A 21,674-nucleotide genomic window follows, 5' to 3' on the forward strand; every position below is an offset into this window, starting at 1 on the left:
AGAGGAATCAAAATTAAATTATTATAGTCGTTTGATATATTCGTAATTTTTATCACAGATCATACGACTTCTATTTTTTTATTAAATTAACAAAGTATTACATTTTATTTTTAATAATATTTAAAAAATATTATTGACATTATTGTGACAAGTGAAAATGATTATTTATAAGATTTTAGTTGGTTATAAATTAAGATAATTTTTTAGATATTTTAACAAAATAAAAAATTATGCATGTTATTAAAAGATTATATTTACCTTGTTGCATGATTAAATGTAATAAATAATCTGGTACTTACATGTATTTTTTAAAAAACAATGATCTTGAACAATATTGATTTTGTAACCTATCATTTTTAAATGTAAGTAGATTATAAAATGTCTCTGCATTTTAAATTATCTTAAAATATATATGTATTATCGAAACTTAGACTTTTGATGAAATCTTTTCTAAGAGAAAGCCTTATAAATAATAGGTTTGTAAATTATTACTTGAATAGTTAATTTTTAATTTCACTTTTTTTGGATAATGATGTTAAAAACAGTTGTTAAGTAATATTGTTGTTAAACAAGGTAAAGCCAATAATACATATAGGTAACGATATTTGAATGCGAAGTTACAATTACAATTTATCTATACTTTAGTTTTTAAAGAGTCTAATCATAATATAGGTATCAATAAGTTATAAAAACACGTCGTATACGTGAGACAACAGAAATTCACTATAGTCGATGTAAAAATAAAGCTCTGTTTTTATTGTAGTAATATAATAACTACTTATAAATTATAATATCAGATATAATTAAATTAATGTTATATAAAATCCTTTAAAATAAAAACAAAATAATCAGTTGTTGGTATGTATATAATTTATTCATAAGATAACACTGAATAACATCGATTTAAATAATCAAACTTAATAGTAATATTATATATTATATGTTTAAAACAATTTTTATAGAAACATCAAACCAATGAAGTAGCTTATGAATAACAATGTAATCTAATATAAATTAATATTAATAATATATATTAAAGTTTAACATTTATAGGGATAATAATTGTATTTTTCATAATTTTTAACGTATCTTAAATCTAATAGTTGATATAATTTATATTCATGCTTTAACTTAATTTTGATTAAAAATAATAATAATATTAAATAAAGTAATGGAATTTTACTGTAATAGACTTATAAACTAAGTAAAGTTATTAACAACTAGTAACATATGAAGACATAGGTAGATAGTAAAATAAATAAAAATAAATAAATAGGTAAATAAATACCTAATTCTATGCAAATAATAATTGAACATTGTTATGAATCCCACATTAATATTACATAGTAGGTACGTAATAATATATTATTATTATTTAGGGAATAGTTAATTATTAAATGATTAAAGAATACTGATATGCAAAGCAACGACTAAGAGTTATGTTATCCAATTATTCGTGAAACGTCAATGCAGTACGATATATTCATGAATTTACCATAGTAATACTATTTGCATTTCCAGTGATTTAAATATAATACATAATCTAATTGCAGCACTGATATGATATTGTGTTATTAAGCACTTAGTTACCAAATACTTGGATTATTAATTAACAATTAGTAATTTATTATATGTTAATTTTTAATATTTTTAATAATTTGAAAGTTATATACAAACAGTATTATGAAATAGTTTAATCTTAAATTTTAATTTCTGCAAACTACACACATATTTAGTTATAATATACATACGCGAATGCGTTTTTATTATTTCGCAATTCAATTGGACACATATAAAAAAATTCAAGTTATAAGTCTATGATATAAATAGATACTGTTGCAGAAGTTACATCAACATAATAAGAAAATTGAAAATATATTATTTATCATACAACTATTTGAGAAACAGATAAACTGTACATGATATTTTTTTAATATAAGTATACTACAATAGATAAAAAAAAAAATTAAAAACTTGTGTAGGTTTTTCATTGTTAGTCAATAGATTTTCAATTAAGCCCAAACGTTATTATTAGTATTTACACTAATAAATAAAAACATTAATTAAATCAATATATTTTTATTCTTTCCTAATTTAAATGTAAATACCGAAACTGATTGGTTTATATTATTGGAAATGATAAATTTACTCAAGGTATTTGATATTCATTTTTAATTAAAATGAAAATTTGTTTAAAAAAAAAATATATCAAAAACTGAAAAATTGTAAAATATTACTTAAATTTTATAATTTATTTAGTGTATTTGGATAACCTTAAATTTAAATTTGAATGTTGCTCGCTATGATATTATGTACAAATTATAGAATAATTCTGTATAAACAATCATCGTACAATATTGTTTAGGTGGTTTTTAAAATCTAAAAATGTTCTGCGCGAGCAGAGGACTTATATTATATACAATCATAAACCGCTTACAGAAAAGTATATGTTTTACCTGTTGTCTATGTTTTCGTAATGTATGCGAGTAGTTCAAAACAATGAAATTACGAGTATTAAAGGTTACCTATATTGTGAGCAATATTTTTTGAACTGCGTTTAAGTCACGGATTTTTAAGAAGTCCCATTACGATTTCCATACTGGAAAAAATATAGTATTATTTATTATACGAGGTACATATTATATTATTACTCTAATACGGCTTTGACTTACATTTTGTTTTTACCGATATGCATTATTATAATCTGTGTGAAATCAAAATCATTGTAATACCTGCAGGTCTTGGAAATAGTGTTTTACCAAACAAATAGTCGTATGAATTCGTTCGCGCGCACACACACACACACACACACCCGGGACACGCACAAACACAAACACGGATACGTATATACATTAAAACACGTCACGCAGTAATTGCGTGTAATAAATATGGTACACAAGAGAAATGTGGGATTGTGGTGATAAAAGTGACACGCGTAGGTCTGAGGTAGTAATGGGTTTACCGGTTAAGAACTTTTATACTAATAGCGAGAGGACAGCTGCGGGACGAATAGACACACACTAGTTGTTTACTAACGACGATACCGTCGGACCTTTAAAGTGTAACATATATATTATATTTTTGTGGTTTATTTTTTCTAGACGACATTTTCGGAGGCGGCGTTCAACATGCGATTTTGACAGGCGTTCGATAGCAACACGCCGCCCGACCCGTTAGACACGATGAACGTCATCGTTGTCGAACTGCTGACGGTCGAGGCCCTCTTGCCTTTGTTCATGACCGAATCCGCGATGATCGATGGCCGGGCCAACCTGAAAACATAAACACGGCCAAAATTCGATTAACAGCACACGACGACAACGGCGCAACAATACAATAATTAACGACGTTCGCCGCGGACGACAATGGCGCTAAGAAGGTTCGGCTGATGTATGGGTGGGCATTTCATGTGGGTACGAGTGCGTATTGTTGCAACTATTGTTTGTCGCACCAATGAAATTCAAATTTCGATATTTGCAAATGCCCACTGTTTGAGGTTGCAATTGGACATTTCGACCCCGACGATTTCGACGGTGTCTTATATTACATTACAATATGTAGGTACGTGTTTATAGGCGTGTGCGTAGTCTAAACACTTGTTCGCAATGTTTTCACGTATACCAGTGCATAAATTACCGTTTTAAAACGCCTTACGATCTGGTTTTGGACGCTTAATATAATATATATTTTATGCGACGAGTATGTCGCTGTAGTCCTATATGTATATATGTACAAGAGTGCCTTATTGAAAGCTCGTGTTCACTAAAAATAATCAGTTTTGAACGGCTATAATTATATATACGATTGAAATTATTTCAGTTACAAGAAGTATTGTGCTGAATAATTTATAAACTATTTCCTTCAACACTTTTAACACAGATTATTAGCATCAGCTGTACATTAAAAGTCCTGAAAAATGCACGCTATCGACGTGGTGTTGAAAACAACTACTTCCCACGTATACAATATGTCAATATATACTATAATATACTAATATAACAGAGAAGAGATTATTGTTCAAACAAATTTAACACTTAAGACTTATACTCTTCCGATAGTTGTTCTTTCGGCACTATCCTAAACCTATTGTATATACTATCATGTTCAATTCGTATAATCAAATGAACCGTCATCGATAAGAAAAAAAAGTTTATGTGTATGATTATTGACATTATTGATGACAAACAAAAAACACATAATCAAAAAGTGTTAACTATTGACTAATTTTTATCTACATTTATATAATTAGATATATTCATTTCACATATCACACTAAATAATTATCTAATCGTAACTTTAGAAATTTAAAATATAAGGATTCATAAAAAAAAATCGAGTACCTAGAGTTTTTATGAATAATATTATTATGTAGAATATTGATCAGTTTATAAAAAAATTAATTTATCATCCCTGATAAATGTGAAAATTAAATGTATAATATTTAAATAACCTATAAATAAATATACCTATAAATTCTTTGATTTTCAATTTTGAAGGTTATTTCTATTGAAAAATTGAATTTAGTCGATACATAAGATCCTTTAGGCGAAGGTCGGTGTATAGTGTACGTTATCGTTGAAAGTAAGTCAATAAGTCATTGTAATGTATGTGTTAAATTTAAATTCAATATTATACCATTGCACACGAAAAACGATTACTAGCAACTAGCGAGGGTGATTTGTCAGCATGTATCACTAAATGTATTATATAATAAATTTATTTATTTCGCTATTAGTAATAGGTTAAAATACATTTTGTTGAACACGAAGTATTTGAAAACGTCATTGTGTACATAAAATACACAAATTTAAAAACATATAACATTGTACAATAAATAATATTATATTTGTCACTCCGCTCTAATACATAATATTTTTCATAGTCTGAATAAAATAAGGAGAAACGGAAATTTGTATTAATTATATTTCAAAAAAATCGATTTTTTTTCTTGGCATGACTTAAAAATTAATAGTACATACTTGATATTCTTTATCAAATGTTTATATACGTAGCAACAGATTAAAAATTGTCCTTACATTATAAACCCGCGAGTAAAGGAACCTATAATGAACAATAAAAAACAACGCAAATATATATATATATATATAATAAAACTCCTGCTATAACTAAATGCCTTCAGACGAAAAACTCAAGAGACACTCTGATGCTCTCCTACAATCTGTGTGAAATATTGTCATCCAATCCAGAGATGACTTCAGCTCTCTTCGATTCCTCAAAGAGACAGAATTTTTTAAAAAATATAATATATTGTATACATCATTTAATTACATGCAAATCGAATGAAAATGACACCGCATGTTTATTATAATATGTAAATTTAATTTTAATATATCGCAAAATAAAATGCGTCTTCGTTAGAAACGCTAATAACTATAGCAACCGAGGAGTATAATTTTTTTTTTTTTTTTAAATAATCATTATTATTTATTTCCAAATGTTACTATTTTTTTAAGACTTATATTATGTTAATGATAATTTAAAAACGAAAAACAGTACCGCCGTTGTATCAAGATATATGTTAATGAATATATATCATTACTTGATAGTTTATTACTTTGTTTGTATTCTATTACCGAGGGTACGTCATTCAGCAGTGGTCACGCGAATATTTACTTACGATACCATTTCGAACGGAATTTATTGTTCTTTCGCTCATACGCGGGTCACATTGAAAACGGTGTAGATTTACATAATACGAATTTAAACGGTTTTCGTGGGTGTTAATATGTTAAGTCAAAGATGGTTCTAATGACTGGAAACCCGCATCCCCGAAGTATATAATATGTAGTGCAATGACAACATGGTGGGTATAGGCACCGTTGGAACATCATGCCAGACTATTGTTGGATATACGACTTTGCATTTCCGGAAGTGATCGTTGATAATATGAGGGACGACTATTTGGGTCAAAGTCTAAATAACATAATATTTATATATGTCGTAGCCACATTGTGAAATCGATCTTTTCATGAAAAGATGACCATTTCGTGAAATGGAAACAGATTTTTTACACTCCGTGAAATTCGAAAATATATCACAAAATGGTCACTTTTTCATGAAATAGTTATTCCAATTTTACATCGTTAATTTTCTTCACAACGTGGTCGATCACTTTATGTAGCGAAATACAACATTAATGAAACGATAAGTTTGATTAGATTTATTATTAGTTATTTCAAGTATACTGTATACTCATATTTATTAAGTATTTACTTATTTATAATATATTATATTATAACAGCGGTTCTTAACCTTTTGTAGAACACGGACCCCCGATGAAAGATTTTTAGAAATCGCGGACCCCCTACCAATTTTTTGTCGAATACCTTTTTTTTACAAGACATCGAATGTTATCATAACTAAAATTATAATAATTATTTTATATTACAAATTACATAAAGTAGACACAACAAAACATACACAGTTATAATTATTTTTATTAAACTTAATTTTTCATAAAACTGTAATATAAATTATTTTATTTTTTATATTCTTAAAGCTGCCGTGGACCCCAAACATGAGTATCGCGGACCCCTAGGGGGCCGCGGACCACAGGTTAAGAACCGCTGTATTATAGTATATCATATTAATTTATTAACAATATTATAATTATTTTTATAGTAATATAGTATATTTACTTCTATTTATAACTTATTAAATAAATACATATTTTGGTTTGAAAAGCATTTTTACACAAACAACTTAGGAATCCATGACCTCAAGATACAACTTGGAAATCTACTTACGATTAAATTTTCAAAATATTTAGAATTTTTTTAATCTATTTATAATACCATAGAAATTTTTGATTTTTCCAATTTTTTAAGTTGAAAATTTATGAAATGTTTGTGATTTATACCTAAAGTTAAAAAAATCAATACTGTAAAAAACCTCCAACGTCAATATAGAAAAAAACGTATGGACATATGAAATTAATTTTTTAATTAAATTAATTAATTATCATTGACTGACAAATCATCTCCGTTCAGAATGGTTTTTCGTATACAATGATACCTGTCATTGCATTCAAATTTAACACATCCATTATAGTGACCAGTAACCTACTCAGTACTCTCCATCTCTACTATACAGCAGAGCGATACCCCAAAAAAGTGAGATGTATAAAGAAGGAACAACACATGGTTTCATTAAAGGATGGTTCAATTCTGGAAATATACAGCATGCCACTGCAAGTTTTATTTTACCTAAACAGGTTGACAAACAAAAAGTTAACTTTACGTGAAACTGTCCAAGTTGTATCTGGAGGTGGAGGATTCTTAAGCTGTTCTTGTAAGAGTGCTTGCCAAACAAAAAGATGTATTTGTTTTAAAAGCCATTTAAAATATAACAGTCGTTAACCCAGTTCATTTTCCAGCTCTAATAAATAAAACATTGTTTAATAATAATATTGTTAATAAATTAATATGATATACTATAATATAATATATTATAAACAAGTAGATACTTAATAAATATGAATATGAAATAACTAATAATAAATCTAATCATACATAACGTTTCCATTAATTAATGTTGTATTTCAGTACATAAAGTGATCGACCACGTTGTGAAAACAATTACACGATGTAAAATTGGAGTGACCATTTCATGATAAAGTGACTATTTAAAAAATCTGTTTCCATTTCATGAAATAGTCATCTATTCGTGAAAAGATCGATTTCGCAAAGTGGCTACGACATATACATATTTATTAATAAATAATAATATAATCATTGAGATGCTATGAAAATTTCTCCACGACCACGCGTATACATAATATTATAGATATTATATTTTACAGTATAAATTATACGCCTTTACGCCAAAGCTACCGATATTTGAAGGATCGACAAAAAAAATAACTCATCAGTGATTTGCGTATCCACAGCGTGGATTATAGGATTATACATTGACCTCGGAATAATACCGTCATTGTAACGATAGGAAATACTAACCCCCGAACGTCATTATATGAATCTTATCCGTTACACTTGGCTTGATGATTGGCCACCAGCATTAGAATCGTTGACATTTTTCATATCACTCGGGAAATATTTTATATCGACGAAAAATAATATGACGTGTCATCAGGTTTTTCCCCTTAACGTGTTTTTAATAATTTTCAACAGCGGTGACTACTTTCGAGTGCGAATTATAATATATTTATACATATACATATATATATATATATATATATATGTGTAATAGGAGTGTGCCGTTTAACTGAATTCAATATTTTTTTTTTTTTTCATAATCGGAAACAGAATACTTTTATAAAAACTTTGATGAATAAATATTCAACACTGGGCAATTTTTTTTTTTTATGTATTAATAATCATTTAAAGTTTAGATTTTATAGTAGTGGACCACAACTTTTAAGGGGTATTTGCTATTTTATTCCATCAATCCAAACTTTAAACAATTATTGAACAAAAAGTTTTTTTTTCAATAAAATTCGATATATATTATACATCAACATTAAAAAAAAAGTATTCTGCTTTCATATAAAACTAAAAATATAAAAAGCCTAAAAAGCTAGTAAAATGGTAGTAGTATAAATATTTAAAACCATACAAAACTCGAAAAAACTGACTAGTTATATGCGTGTAGCCAGTTAAACGGGAATCACCGCGTAAACAGTTCAGTATACACGCGATATTTATGTAGACGCGGAATACCTTACATCTGGTTTTCTGAACATAAATTATTGCGGTTGTAATGGACACGCAACAACAACTACAACAACTTTACAAAATATGACCTAGCAAAAAGCTTTCGAGATGGAGTGACGTTAAAAACGATAATTCGCATGTATATATTATAATTTGCGGTCAGAAGAATACGGATGTGTTTACACCTGCCTTCTGATAAAGATAGATGTCCAACCCTATACACCACCGGAGTGATTAACCGATTTACCGATCCTATAGACTCTTTTACCGTCTGTTTTTATACACTCACCCTGACCCTATTCTCTGACCGCGTTATAAATTGGACTATTGCTGCAAAGATAATGATTGTGTGCTTGTTTCTGTACAACGATAATCGAACATCTCCGTTTATACACACATTGCAATTACCGCATTTCGATTAAATAATCAATTAAAAGCAAATTGCAATAATAACAATATCCATTAAAAAATACGAGATAAAACTACAAACGAAAAACGCGTAATGAAAAATAACGCACGGACATAATTATATCGCTTAAGGTTTAGGTGCGTTGTTGCAATATAAGTGTAGTGATACAATAATAGTAATTTTTATTAACTTCTATCATATTTAGAAGAGTAAAAATTGATTTTCTATGGTTTACCCTTGGGGAATAAGATTCCGTATATCAATTGAATTATAGTAAAACAAAATAATCCTTTAAATACATCGTAATTGTGTTCCTACTACTTGCTGCATAGTATGGTTCTAAAATTGTACATTTTGTTTGGTTAAATAATAAACAATCAAAACATCTATCAAATTTATCAAGTTTAAAAAATATATCTAAACGTGTCTTATGGGTATAATTTGTCAATTTAACTGAATTCCAATTTTACTTACTCGATAACCAGTTTATATGAGCTCATAACACTAATATTAAATTAATATTATTAATCATTAAAATAAACAAGTGTTATTTATACATGTCCAATGTAAAATGTCGTTAAGTTAAACTAGTTATTAATAATTTAAAACAAACATTTTCTTGGAATAATTAACCAATTGTACTTGTACATAAATAAAACAAACATTTTACGAATCTTTTATGTATTATATAATTTAATTGAAGTTTGAATACGTTTTAAATCAAATTGTTTAGAAAGAGCCTTTTTATGAATATCTCTTGAGTTTTGACATGACAAAATATATTTTAGTCTTTATTTCAATTTGAAACTCCATTAATATCACAATACAAATTTGTTACCTGGCGAGCACTTTTAGAATTCTATGTACAAAATAACACTGTGAAAAACGTACCATCGATAAACACCATACTCAATCATGTTTTACCCATTCAAGCATGCATATGCGGGAGCTCTTTGCCCCCTGCCTAAATCGTATTTTATTCTTTTGAATATAAACAAAAGACTGATTATTATTTATTGATTTAGGTTAAGTATATTTTTATTTAATTGTCTGACGTTAGCTATGAGATTTATAATAAATTAATATCATCGATATAATAGTATTGAAAAAAGTCACTATAGTTATTAAAACAACAACAAGAGTATACTTGCGATATCATATTATAAAATATATAACTACTTAAACTAAAATATTTTACGCTTTTACTTACTCATGTTTCAATTTAAATTCCAAATTACTAAAAATACAACATCTATATTGTACAATAAGCATTCATTGTTGAAGTGACTTGAAATAGTAGAAAGTATGCTCTACATCTACATTTGTATATATCTCATGAATTATTGGCTATATGCCTATACTTTATGGGTGACCGGTGGGGGAAGAGTGAAAGAAAGCTAAACCCCTATAACTTTTATCATAATACGATTTAATATATGGAATATATTTTTGTTTTATATTTTAACCACGTATTTACGGGCGCACACCATTGCGTATCAAAACAGGTAACGTACCTTTTTTAACGAATTGTATCCAGGACGATTCGTGTTATCTTTTCACCAACAGTTGATTTTCATAAGTAATTCCTTAAGTTATATTACCGAAGAAAATTCACAATTTTATGTTTAATTAATAATTTACTATTTAATGTATTTTTGGAATTAAACATATAATAATAATAATAATACTTGATATCATAGAAGTTATTATATACTTATCATACTTAATTTAATATTTATAAAAAAATGTATTCGTCAGTAAATAAAATATCTAAAATATATAAATCATAATTTCATATTACATGTCTTCAGGTACTCATATTTGTAAGCTAATATATTTACATCATCTTTAATTGTTATTTTTATTATTTAATTAACTTAATTAACTTTTTATAAATAATATTCTTTCAATTATTGGCTTTCTAAGTGCGTGGACTTTTTCAAAACTTGTTCATTTTAATACTATTATAATATCAGTTAGCATATTTTTAAAACTTATAAAAATATATACATGTTTATTGTTTAGGCGAGGAGAATTAAAACACCTAGCTTTTAAATTACAAATTAAAAGATTCGCAAGCATTGATGGTTGTTTTTGAGGTTGTACGTTTCTCTACCCATAAATCTGTAGGAAATATTAAATCTTCACTGATATATGTGTCTATTAAGCAATAATACTGTAAACTATTTTATCTTACATAGATATCTAGCCCATGTACTATACTTATCGATAAAGAAGCTCGTATGATCCGTAATATTTTTATAGAACATATAAACCCCTAAGAACTAGTTTCATGTAAATTATATTATATTATTATACGAAGTATGAAATATTTAATTTAATATTGTTAACTTAGTGTTTTAATACTAAATATTTTCACGAAAAGTAATAAAATATTTATAATATTTTAAATCAGTTTGAGAGCCACCAAAAAAAATATTTCATAAATCAACTGGGGACATAATTCGATTCGTGTTGCATTTATTTTAAAATAAGATTGGGATGCAATTCAAAGAATTGATACATAACTCGTGCAAACCGTAAAAATATTTATTTGTATATACTTTAAACAATGAAGTACACAACTTATAGTTTATAAACATTAACAATATTGATTATACCATTATACAGCTATAACTAACTCATACTTGTATGAATAACTTGAAACTCTAGAATGATTGTACTTATATAAATTATCTTATTTGTTAAATAATTACATTTGTTAAATCTAGGCGTCACGTGACCCGATTCAAAGAAGAAAAAAAAATACTTGTTTGTAACAAAAAAAATAATAATAACTATGATAAAAATGAATAATAGACATCTTTGTATAATAACTAAGTAAAAAAACCGTCATAATACAATAGCAAATTTAAAAAAACATTATTTTTATGAAAAGATCAATAAAAATTGATAATTTTTGTAAAATAAAATTACGGAGAGAATGTATTATTTGAGTAAAACAATGAAATGAAAAATATAAATTGTAAAAAGTAGAAGAACACCCCCTCCCCATAACTTTGACCACTGACAATATGATCAATTTTCAGTTTTACTTAAAGTTCACATAAAACTTTTGGATAACTTTACAGCCCTAAAAAGAGTAAAAAATAAACTGTAAAAACCACATCATTGTAAAACCAATAGCTTTTCTCGTTTCGTTCCAAACCTAAGATAACAAGTGGAAAACTTGTTTACGATTGCTTCAGAGATTTCTTTATTCTTATCGTATACAGCACTTTAAAAAAGTAGTTAATCATAATCCATCAATAATTTTTAATATTATTTTTAAGTGTGATGAATGTTAACTATTTGTAAGTGTAGAAATATAATACTAACATTAATCTTTTTCATACATTTTTTCAAAGTATTATTAGATATTATTTTATTAATTTTTCATATTATATTAATTATAAACTACTTACTTTATTGATATAGTTAACTATCATCTATCAAACTCAAAAATATCTATCTATATTAAAATCTGGTAAAACGTAAAAAAAAAAAAATTAGAACCTAGAAATTGGTATTTGCTATACTACGTTTTTAATGTCCTAATACTAAGTTTTATAATTCTTACAATGTATATCTAAGTAAATACCAATACTACAAAGTAAAAATCGTCTTTAATTTTTTTTATTATATTTGATAATATGATGTTTATGATTTGACGAGTATTAATGTACTAAATATAAGTGCAATTACAGAAATTAAGATAAAATCTACATGTGTGGTAATTAATAAATAATTATTAATTATTGAAATAATACGTTGAAACAGTTTTATTATTGTTGTTCTAATTTAATTTCAGTCATTACATTAATCACGAATCCTGAATTGATATTGACTGTCACACATTTTTCATTATTCTTTATATTTTGACTTTGAAATATCTAAAAAACGTAAATATCATTTTTAATAAGTATTATCCAACTATATAATAAGGGGTTAAACATTCAAAATAATATAAGAATTATCGTTATTACATTATTTCTTATGCTATTTTCCAAAATTCATATATAACTTTTTCATTTGTATAAAATAAAATTTTAAATAGGAATAACAATACATATTTAGACATAATATGCTATTTTTATTTATCAGTTGTTTTTATATATTAGTATATATTAAAAAAGAATCTTAGTAGTCTTATACAAAATAACAAATAGTGCCCTTCTAACAATCTTGATATAATTGAAAATAATAAATAAATATCACGCCACGCTCTACTTAATAATTGGTGTCGTATTGTATTTTGTTTTTAAGCTTTAATCTTTATTGAACAATATGTAATTGTACAGAATATATAATATAATATTATAAATAAATATTTCATTTATAAACATTTTAGATACCCAATTATAGCGAGTTTAAAAAGTAAAATGTCCACTTCATTATTATTTATACAATACAAAAATAATACTAATTCAATAAATTTTTCAGTTGGAATTAATAGTGATCAAGCCTGTTTCAATCAATTCAAATAAAGCATTTATAAACGTCAAACGGAAAATACACACAAATCAAATTTATTAGGTATTTCAAATCATATAATATTATATTTTAACAATATCCAACTGCAACACAAATTATACTTTTGTTTTTTGTCAAGTATTTTATTCTAAATGCGCTGAAATGTGATTAAAAAAAAATCAGCATTACCATAAGCTCTCAATGTACAAAGCAGTATGTATCAAAAGTGCATTCACTCTAGGCAAAAGCCTACCTTATATTCTAGGCGCATCCTGTAGTTTTCTGTTCGCCTATATGAACGCTGGGCCTAAAACATTAAAATGGAATGTTATTGCAACGTGCTACCGATGCCTAAGGGATCAAACTATACACAAATTACAACATAATCTGAATATATAATTTTTTTTTCTCAAATCGTGTTCGACATTAAAAATATCTGTGCATTTTAACTGATAATTAACTTAAAATCGATTTTTTTTAATTTCAACACGCATAATAATATCATTATAATAGTAATTTTTTTAGCTAATTCTTTGAGAAAGTAATGCATTGTATATGTTAAACATTACTTTGTGAAATAAATAATAAACATGTACTATAAAGGTATGACTTTATAAGTGTTATAACTATTATGACCATTGAAATTAAATTATTATTTTAGATGTACAATTCTATTTTATTTTTGGTTTATAGGTATCAATTTTTAATTATAGCGTTTAACTTTAACATATTTTAAATCAAACATTTTATAACTTGCATGCTATATTAAATATAAGTTTGATTCAATCCAAGAATTAATTGTTTGTAAAATTGTAATACATTTTTTATATGAAAATATACTCATAATGTCATAGATTTGTGTTTACATTAATACTTATTTAATTAAAATCGATTGGGAAAAAAATAACATATACTATAATCTATATTGGACACATTTCATAATAGTATTAGTATATTACTTTTAAATTAAAAATCTACTGAGAAAAATTACACTCGTTCACTCATTAACTCTGTGCGATGTATATGATAGTTATTTTTGGATTCTATGCGGTATATTGTTATTTTCATGATAATAGAAATTTCATAGAATCCGTGGCAACAAATTTATCCCCGGATTAATAAACACAGCGGGTCTATTATATATTATTTTAGATAGGTACTCCATACAGCGCACGGAAATATAAAACCATATTTTATGGATTTTTCAACAGACATTAGCCTGATATTTATAATATCATCTACTAACCAATACACATGTTTGTTTCTATGAATTACCGAATAATAGTTCGTTGTTCTACATAGATAACACTCTATGTATCATCCAAATTCGGTTAACAATGATTGATTATCAGTAATTTATTACCAAAATTAATACTCTGGTATATCACAATGAAGTCTTATTAATTTAGATATTAAATAGTTAAATAATGTATCCCTACACGTCGATTTAGTACCTATTTTATTTGTTTTTCAACACCATATGTAACCCAAAAATAAAAGTGAAATGGCAGTCAATAACAACTTTTTCTAAATTATTTATAAATAATACTAAACCATAGAATAAAGATGCTCTTCTTGTGGTACATAAGAAGATACAAAAATTACATAAGAACTAATAACGAAATTTAACAAACTGTTCTCAGTTACATAATATGACTGCAAAAAATATACATAATTATTAGCTTAAAAGATTACAGTACCGATCTTTTAAGAAGGTGAAGCCGGTTTTCAGGTTTTCAAATTTGTGTGGTTAATTTTTCAATAAGAGGTTTAGGGTGATTGATTTAGATTTTGATATATTGTGACATAGTAAGGGGCATTAGTACATAAGACTGAGATTTTGGAATTAAAAATTTAAACTCCGATAGATTTTGTTTATAACGGACTACTCCCATCCCACTTAGAAGCCATACGGCAAAAGCTATAATGGTTTTAAAATGTTTAGTTATATGTCAATATTGAAATGTAAAGACTTGGAAAGTAGATCATGAAGTAAGCATTTTCTATTGTTAAACAATAATCTTTTTTTTTCGTTTATTATAATACAAGAACTTCAAGTAAGTCTCTTGTAAAAACTAATTCCTATTGTTTTCTGTAATATTTAGAATTTGTATGTCTTTAAAAGTTATGTTAGACTTTTGTCTTAAGGAAAAAGGTTATTCGGACAAAGGTATTCACTGTAACGCGCCATTTAGAGAATCAAATGGATAGCTTTTTTTTGTGTTTGTAAGTTTTTGACAGCAATAACTGGATTTTCTGCTATGAGGGTGTTATAAAGAGTTTACTGGTTTAAAGATTATATCGCAAAAAGAAAAGAACCAGAACTACTTCTCGAGGGACACTAGCGCGAATAAAAGCTACGTGGGAAAGATCCGATTTAACACGTAAAACGAAAGGTTCTTACTGATAAATAGTATTTGATAAAAATGTAATATGATGAAGGTAGAATATTATGCATACTTTGATGCTTAGACTTGATTAGAGGCTTGTAAAATTTTATCCGTTAGTCATTCAACTTTTTTAAATGGATTAGTGTGTTGGTTTTTCTAACCAAATTGAGTATTAGTATGGTTTTTTTTCCTCAGTGGTTGAATAATTGCGTTAGTCAAATTATCTTCTATTTTTGTTGGATATGAATAATCTCATAATGTTTTATACCTTATTTACCTACCAGCAATTAAATATATAGTTTCTTAGTGTAACTATTGAATACCTATAAAGTAGGAACTATATAGAGTTACTCCAATATACTTTATGTTTTGAAGGACAAATATAAAAAATTACTATTGTAACATTTATACAGTTCAGTTTGATGGATTTGTCTCATGGCTGTAGAAAATTTTTGAAAAGGATAGTTAATGTGTTATATCTTAGAGCAGATCGTGTAATTGTAACCATAAATTATCATGTTAGAGTTTTAGGTTATGCGTGACTATAATATAAGAGTAATTTATGGTCCATAATAATTATAATGTAAGTAGAGAGTTTACAGTATTAATGTAAAAAAGAAGATTACTATAAAAGCTATGAAATATGTTAGAAAATTTGTCAATTTGTCAAAATTTGTACAACGTCGATTAATGAGGAGGAATAATTCTACTTATAAGGAAATCTATTTTGTGATGTTTTATAATACATGCGAGTACGAAAAAAAATAGAAATTTTCTATAGGTAATACTAATAGTGTTGGTTTTGAGTTAACAAAAATGTAATTAAAATGAATCTGATGCCTGATGTTTTGAAATAATTTGAAAAATAGATGAACGTTATTTTTTATTCCTGATTGAGTTTATAAAATGGATAATTTCGTATTTTACATTCATTATTATAGTTATTATATAATAATAACCATTATTTACGATACATATTTCTAAAATAACTTCGGATTTAGTGTATGATGGCGACAAATGAACTGCGTTGCATTTATTGGAGCGTGATCACTAATACTTCCACTTTGTAATCAACCTGATAAAATTTTTTACTTTAAAGACTAAAACTTATAATAAAGTAGGTACTAATAACTACTAAATGTCATTTATTTTTAATTTATTAATGAAATACCTACAAATATTGTTCAGTATTTTTACATAAAATATTATTGGTTGAATACAACTATTTTTCTAATTCCAAATCTTTTGGTAGGAGGGTGAATAAAACGCCACTTCAGAATATAATAAAATATAGTAAACACTAAACACATCCATAACCATTAAAAAAATATAATTGTAAATAAATATACTTGTACGTACTTCCAAGTAAATAAAAATATATAAAGTAAATCTATACAATTCAATATAATATGAGCCAATATACCTAATCAGTTATCATATTATGTTATAACTTAATAGATTTTATACATAAAAATTAATGAATTTTTTCTAAAATTTTAATGTTGCTTAGTTTTTACATTAAAAAATTGTCCATTAGTTAGAAAAATTAAAAATATAAGTTTTTCTTATATATCACCAAAAAAAAAGTAGTTATAGACAGATACAAATATTTTTATCAAAAAAGTGCAATTTATAAACTAGATAAAACACTAACAATTTATAATATTATACAATTTTAAAAATACGGAGAATCAGTGTAAAAATTTAATTTAGAATATTATCAAGATTTGGGGCAAAACTATTGCACTAAACTTGAACACTAAAATAAATTGTTACGTATTTATATTCTATCCATTAAACATTAAATGCATCGGAATAAATAAATAAATAACTTCGAGTTAATGATAATTTAACATAAAAACTTATAAAAACTCTTGTAGTAATGGATTGCACTTGATATATAAAAATATTTATACGTTGATGAAAATACAATTCTACCATGGTAAAAAAATACCCTTCAGTTATTTTAAGAATTTATTTTACTTACTTAATTATTAAATAAAGAGATCTATCGATTTTCAAGAGAATATCATCGTGCAAATCTTGGGAATAATTACGTTTTTAAATCTTAGTTTTATCTATTTTTATTTTCACCAACTGTTTCGTGCTTAGAAACCGTATTTTTTTATAAAACTTTCATGCCCCAAAGGTTAGCTGATTTATTTTTCATCATGTTAAAAAATAATTTTGTTGATTTAAACATTATTGAACTCTGCTATTGGGGAAATACGAGCTAATTTCTTTTGATAATGTTTATGAACCTAGGAGGAAAATATTAATTTTATCAGATAATTTAATAAAAATACAAAATACAATTGGAATTTAATTCAGTTTTAATCAAAAACAATTCTTAAATGTATTCTGAAATATATCAAATATCTGAACAGAAAACACTATTTCTAATAATGCTTTAAAATGTTTTCATACGTTATCTGGTGAGTGGCAAGTAACATCAAATTTAAAATTTTAGAAATTAAAAGTAAAATTGGATGAATTATATCTTGAGAATAAATACATATATATATTCTTAATTGTATAAAATTTGATTAGTTACATAATATTTTGATCTGTAAATTGAATTTATAAGTAAGTATATCTACTAACGACCATAAATTGGTACAGAAAAAAATTAAATTTCTTAAAATAAAATATTCAATAAGAAAGAAGCTAAAATTAAAATAAATTAAATACCCGTTATTTTTTATTATTATTATTATTATTATTTTTATGATAGTTTAAAACTGTAAAACCATGTCCCATAAATATTATTCAATCGTTATTCAATTTAAGTACGTTCATTACAAACATTTTAATACTCTTATTTTTATTTTTATTTTTTTGTGCTTTGATTTGAATAAAAATAAATAAGTCTATAACATAATTTCATTCACATCAAAATTATTGTTGGGTAGTTTTTTTAAATCAAATCTTTCATGTACAATATATATATGTTACGGTAAAAGGACGAACACCGGTAAAACCTAGGATATCAAAAATAATTTGGTCAAACCCTAGATGATTTCTGTAATTTAGACTTAAACAAACAAGATTTAGTTAATCTTAGAATAAACAACTAGCTTTGGTAAAAGTCCAACATTTTTTACCAATTATGTGTTATTAATAATATTAATAATAGTAATTATTATTTTTAAGTACACTAAGTACTTTATTAACTACTTAGTACTTCCTACTAGTATATTATATAGGTACATTTTTATATTATATTATTATTATATATTTTAAGTGCCGACTGCCGATCAAAAAATGTATTGGGTAACTCAAAATTCCACTATGCAACCAAGCCTTCACAAATAAATAAATTATGAATGTAATAATTGTAATAATATTTAGTGATAAATTTGTTCTAAATTCGAATATATTAGGTATTATAAATATACAAGTAAAAATAGTAAAATACCTAATTTAATATCTGTTATAATTATTAATCTCATAAATTGATCATCCCACATTTTATAAATACACAACGATTCGGAGATATTGATTATATATTTGTGAAATACTTTATAATTAAAATATAATTACTTTTAACTTTTTGACAAAATGGATACCTACGTAACAAACAAAATATGGAAAACCTAAAATTTGAAAGAATTTAAGAGGGTTTATATAGATTTGTCACTAATAAAAAATAAATATAAAATTATTTAGTATAATAATACTTACAATTTTAATTTATTTAAATAAATTCATTGTTTACTTAGACTTTTTCATGTACATATTTTTAATGATATATAATACGTTTTTTCAAAAAATTTAGTTTATGTTTGGGCTGATAAATGTATAAATGTAATAAGTAACTAACTATGTAGAAGTCAAATAATACATCAATTTAATGTTTAAATATATAAAGTTTTTAAGAAGAAATAAATACAGCTATACTTAAACAGTCTATTACAACAATATTTAATCGGTAGTTGATTTATTTACCCTAAGTTTATATCTACCTATTAATCTACAACAAATTATTAAAGACTACATTTACACATTTTCCATAAACTCCATGTCCATACTAAATTTGTATTTTTCATCAGTAAACCCACGATATTCCATTCCATATATTTGTTTGTTTTTAGCTACCAAAAACTAAAAAATAAAATAAAATAAAATAAATAAATATTTAAAGTGGAAAGAATTTTTATGAAAAATACAAATTGTTTAGCACAAATAGATATATTAAACTATTAACTTATTTATGTACCCATTTACAGAAATTAACTATAGGAATCAAATAAAATTATTGAATATTTTATTTTAACTTTTAAATGCTTAAATGTGATTTCATTTAAAAAAAACTTATTTGAAATATTCAAGCGATTTAATACTTATAAGTACAATATCTTAAATTATGAGACATTTTCTCCATTGCTAATTCCACAGATTAGAATTTCAAATATATTAATTATTATTATTTTTTTTGAGGTACGATATTTATCCTTTTAACATTAAAAATCATCAGTCAATTTATTAAATATTAAAAATGTATAAGAAAAATAACACAAGTATCATAAAATATTTAAATCATCATTCAGTTTTATACGGATATATAATATACTTATTTCATTTTAAATTGTTGTTAGGTTTGATTTTTTTACGAAAGTTGAAAAAACATTGTAAATTTGTAACCTATCGCTATACGTTTGTTTATTTTTATAACATGCTATTATTACTAAACATACAAAACATATACATATGACAAAAAAACCTAATGGGCAAAAGCCAACGTTTCATGAGTATTAGTTTAACTTGTACATTTACATACAACTACCCGCCACCACGGAACTCATATACATATTTGTTGTGGTTTCGAACAAAAAAAAATTGGTCTTTGCTAATTTTATGCATAATATTCTGTTGACTTGAACAAATTACATATTTTTAGTAAAATATAACGTTTAGAACACGGGGTAGTCAGTTAACGGTAGTCGGTTGATATGGCGCACATTATAACACAAAACCATCAGATGGATATTTATGCTGTCCAACTGCGGTTATAAATGTCTATAAGGACGTACATACTCGTATATACATATTCATACATATATAAAATGCTACATGTTTTACGATTTCACAATAGATCAACTATTGTATGCCTGTGGTGGCTATAGTATTGTTTGACCACACGAAACATAATAATTTTCAGTCCCTTTTAGTTTATAAGCTAATGATTTGGCGTGAAGTTAGCGGAGCTTTTAAAAAAATATTTATAAAATGAACCAAAATCCAATAAATGTTAAGAACTTGAAAACACTGTCCAGAAAACAACACAATGGGCAATTTAAGATTGTGTTAGGCGAAGAGTTAACCGTTGGTGATATAAACTTTGGAAAATCACTCATAACTTTTAAACAATTTTCCAATAAGCTGTAAAACATTACTACAATGTCTAACAAATTAACAACAACATTTTTGGATTGATTAAAAGTGAATTTTATAATATATTATCATATTATGTACCACTAAGTTTTTAGACATAAATTGAATGCTAAGATAAATATAATAACGTGAAAAATTTACATACTTATGTAATTTATTTTTAAGTTACAACAAAAAAACAAAGTTTCGACAAAAACTGCTATATCGTAAATTGTTTAGTTTTCCTAATTATTTTGAAAAGTGAGTACTGGAAACTACCTACAATAAACACCAAAAATAATAGATTGATTACTAAAAACTAACCTCATAGTTTAA

At 25.5% G+C, this 21,674-nt stretch overlaps 1 protein-coding gene across 6 annotated transcripts in view; it reads right to left on the reverse strand.

Moving 5' to 3' along the window:
* Positions 1 to 2,300: 2,300 nt before the first annotated feature.
* The window catches only part of LOC113555054 (diuretic hormone receptor-like), an 80,621-nt gene continuing 61,247 nt past the window's right edge, over positions 2,301 to 21,674 (reverse strand). For 3 of the 6 annotated variants that reach the window (XM_026959380.1, XM_026959361.1, XM_026959370.1), the window contains one exon: positions 2,301 to 3,272. In XM_026959380.1, the coding sequence (XP_026815181.1) occupies positions 3,098 to 3,272 (175 nt within the window). In that variant the 3' untranslated portion in view covers positions 2,301 to 3,097. Of the gene's footprint in view, positions 3,273 to 12,904; positions 12,996 to 13,828; positions 13,883 to 21,674 lie in introns of those variants that run through there. The other 3 variants (XM_026959399.1, XM_026959385.1, XM_026959392.1) reach the window with 2 other exon arrangements.

Source organism: Rhopalosiphum maidis, chromosome 1 (genome assembly GCF_003676215.2).
Source record: "Rhopalosiphum maidis isolate BTI-1 chromosome 1, ASM367621v3, whole genome shotgun sequence".
NCBI lineage: Eukaryota > Metazoa > Arthropoda > Insecta > Hemiptera > Aphididae > Rhopalosiphum > Rhopalosiphum maidis.